At 38.7% G+C, this 3,867-nt stretch overlaps 1 protein-coding gene across 1 annotated transcript in view; it reads right to left on the minus strand.

Moving 5' to 3' along the window:
- Positions 1-2,357, minus strand: part of SLC25A17 (solute carrier family 25 (mitochondrial carrier; peroxisomal membrane protein, 34kDa), member 17) — a 24,538-nt gene extending 22,181 nt beyond the window's left edge. Inside the window, exons 1-2 of the mRNA XM_010833750.1 lie at positions 1,815-2,357; positions 1-23 (exon numbers count right to left, since the gene is read on the minus strand). Coding sequence (XP_010832052.1) covers positions 1-23; positions 1,815-1,869 — 78 coding nt within the window. The 5' untranslated portion in view covers positions 1,870-2,357. The remainder of the gene's footprint in view (positions 24-1,814) is intronic.
- Between the last annotated feature and the right edge of the window lie 1,510 nt (positions 2,358-3,867).

The following is a 3,867-nucleotide window of genomic DNA, read 5'->3' on the forward strand; positions in this document are numbered from 1 at the left end:
TTTGGACTTTCTTTTCTCATCAACTACAAGATAAAAGAGTTTAAAGATAAATCCTTTGAGAATTGTTATCTTCAGCACCAACAAATTTCACTGAGAGGCCATTGACCTCGCCTGAGCAATCTTTCAATCTCTGGGCTCCCTGGTTTGCCTCAGAATTCAATGATTCTCCTCTGTTCCCGTGGGCTAAATTCTCAACTGCTGATTCCCTGGGTTTTAACTGTTATCCATGAACCATAAAACATTTTAATTCAATACCTGATTTGTAAAGTAAAAGATGTAAAAGGAGAAATTTATTTTTTTATATTTCATAGGGCTCTTCTGTTGTTTTTTTTTTCAAAGTTATATATTCTCATTTTTATCTTAATATCTTATAAACTAGAGAGAAAATAAATTACCATTTCCCTTTTAGAGAAGAGGTTACAGACACAACACTGTGAAGGACACATGTGGTTGGCAGCAGAGCCAGGATTAAAATTCAAGCTTTCAAAATGTTAGCCTTGGGCTCTGTTTCCTAATCTAAAAAAAAAAAAAGGTCTTAAAAGGAGAACTCTACTTTTCTTGGCATTCTCAATGAAAACAAAACCTACTTTAATTTCAAATTTCCTACCCATATCTGAACATTTTGAGAATCTAAAAATGGGAAAATGAATGAATTACGTAAGAAAATTGGTACCTGCATAGCTCATGAGATGACAAACTAGGGAACACTGTACAAGGCACCTGATGATAACCATCAAGATTACAAATACTCACACTTTGATCCAACAACCCCACTTCCGGGGATTTGGCCCCCAGAATTTACAGAAACAGAATGACATGTGAACAAGTCTATTGCACAAAAGAGGAGAAATAATCAAAGGATCTCTAACAGTGCAGGGGTACACAGGTTACGCTGCAGCCGTGCCATGGACCACTCTACAACCGCAAGAATCAAGAAGCCCCCAGGAACCTGATTTGGAAGGCATCCCCAAAATGCAAGATATGGAATAGTGTGAAAAGTTTGCTTTTTGAGTAAGAAAGAGAAAATTGAGAATATATATCATTTGCTTCTTAGTCCATAAAGACTCTCAGGGCTACTTGAGAGACTAAGAAAAGATATTATCTATAGCGAAGCGAAAAGGAGGCAGACTAGAGTGAGATTTTTTCCACTGTACTATCTAACTTTTTATGTATTTTAGGTTTCAAGTCATGTAAAAGTACTACCTGCCCAAAATCTCTAAAATTAATTAAACAGTAGTCATGAAGGGTTTTAACACAGCAATTAGTTTATTCAAAGCTAATCTTACTCTTATCTCTTAATGTAAGTTTGGGCATAGGCTTATAATTTCAAGTTGAAAAATACTGAGGAAAAAACAAGTAGAATTTATAAATATAAAGTGAAATGAGTGGGGGGCGCCTAGAACTCCATGCCTAGAAGAGCAATGATAATGATGTGTGGGTCCATGTTTCCTATTCTCTGTTCTCTTTCCAGAAAATCTACTCCTAGTGAAAAAAAACAAAACAAAAACCCTCTACATTCTGCCTTTCAAAAGTCATACTGTTTATCAGAACAAACTGTAATGATTCAAAATGACTAATGCAAACCCACTCAGGTCTCTCAGATTAGAAAATGGCTGAGGCTATGACTCATTCACAAACACCTCTCTGTTAATTAGGAAATAGCAGTGATGACCAGTCTTTAAAGTCAGTGAAAATGGACAACAGCAGATACTAATGAAACAGAATATCCTTATGTTAATTTAGAATTTAGTAGAGAAATAAGTTTGCTTCCTGATATCAAATGAACAGGAATGTGATGACAATAAGATACTCACCTTGAAGCCGAAGTCGAGCTGTATCCAAGGGAAAAAATACTGTCATTGCTGTCATGCTTCCCTGAAAAATTTGAAAAGCCTTTAGCCATTATGGTATCACAAAAATAATGAGCCACAACTTTTAAATGAACATAAGTTCGTTGCTATCAATGGGTCAAATCAAATTTTCAGAGAATGAATATACAGATTATTTTAATCTACTGGGATCATTATTGTTCAAACTTCTGTTAGTTACATACTTGAACAGATAGAAGAAATCTCTTTCTGATATTGAAAAAGAAAATGTAGTGGGTCCCTCGAGATGACAAATTTAGGGATTTACAACCTTGGACACATGTCAAAGACAGCAGGTAAATGGATTTTTAACCTTTTATTGGTCAGTTACTGCTCCTATGCTCTCCTCTGATAACCCAAGAAACCAAAAAATCTCGTAATCAGATACGTATTTCTATACTCTCTCCTTAATAATACATTCACCACAAAGTAAAAGAGGGTTAAGGATCATATTGTTCTTTAAAACAGCTCTGTCTGCTTGGTTTTAACGGAGAAGGCAATGGCACCCCACTCCAGTACTCTTGCCTGGAAAATCCCATGGATGGAGAAATCTGGTGGGCTGCAGTCCATGGGGTCGATAAGAGTCAGACACGACTGAGCGGCTTCACTTTCACTTTTCACTTTCATGCATTGGAGAAGGAAATGGCAACCCACTCCAGTGTTCTTGCCTGGAGAATCCCAGGGACGGGGGAGCCTGGTGGGCTGCCGTCTATGGGGTTGCACAGAGTCGGACATGACTGAAGCGACTTAGCAGCACCAGCAGCTTGGTTGTAAATAAAAGAGGGGAAATATCTTTGCTAAAACTTCTATAAATAATTCATCCAAGAGAATCCAATGACAAAAATTATCAGTGGGGAAAAATAAGAAGCCAACAACCAGTCTTTTCATTCATAAAGCCCCAAGACAGACAAAAACTAGAAGCATACAGTTAGGGATAAAATCATATGCATGAAATCCCCAGGTGGGTTTATGGTTATCAACCTAGATGCAGACCCCTCTGGTGTACATTCTTGGGCATAAGATCAAGTTGTAGGCTACTGATCTAATAACGGTAACACAGAATATTTTTATCATGACAACAATGCGAAACTAAGTCAACTTTAAAGATAAGAACAAAAATGTGCTAAGCTTCTTATCTATTTATAGATGAGCCTGTCTGACAAGGGAGAACACTGTGTTGTCCTGTTAGTTACTCTTAGAAACTCAGATTAAATGTTATTACCCCCAGCCATCAGGTCCTCTGTGTTCCCACAGCACTTGTTTATGAGCATTCAGGCTGCAGTGAAATCTCACTCTTCCACTCGATTGTGAGAACATCTATTTATCTCTGAATATCATTGATTCTTAAACGTTTATTAAATTCAATCTACTTTCAGCTATCTCTGATGCTGGGAGGGATTGGGGGCAGAAGGAGAAGGGGACGACACAGGATTAGATGGCTGGATGGCATCACCGACTCGATGGACATGAGTGTGGGTGAACTCCGGGAGTTGGTGGTGGACAGGGAGGCCTGGCGTGCTGCAGTTCATGGGGTTGCAAAGAGTCAGACACGACTGAGCGACTGAACTGAACTCAGCTATTTATGCTATGCTGATGGCTCCCACATCAAATGATCTTTCCTAATAAGAACTAGATAATATTTAATGGTTTAAGTAACTCTGGATCTGTAAAGGTGTACAGTCTACAAATCTATTCTCTTGGCATCTCTGCTCACCTTACAGGCAATTTCCAAGAAAAATGGGGGCTGGAAAGCTGGTGAACACGTATCAAGGTTAGTTTACTTCCTATCATGCTGCAATAGTTCATCTATGCAGGCTATTGCGTAGACAGGGCAGCTCCAGACAGAAAAGTCCTGCCTGGAAACTACTTCCTCAAACAATTGGATCACCTCCATCCTTCTTCCCTGTCGGCTTTAAGTAGACACCTGAGGTTTTCTAACTTAGAAGACCCTGCCCTGTGTGTGTGCTAAGTTGCTTCAGTCATGTCCAACTCTTTGCAA

Source organism: Bison bison, unplaced genomic scaffold (assembly GCF_000754665.1).
Source record: "Bison bison bison isolate TAMUID 2011002044 unplaced genomic scaffold, Bison_UMD1.0 scf7180017863885, whole genome shotgun sequence".
Taxonomy (NCBI): Eukaryota; Metazoa; Chordata; class Mammalia; order Artiodactyla; family Bovidae; genus Bison; species Bison bison.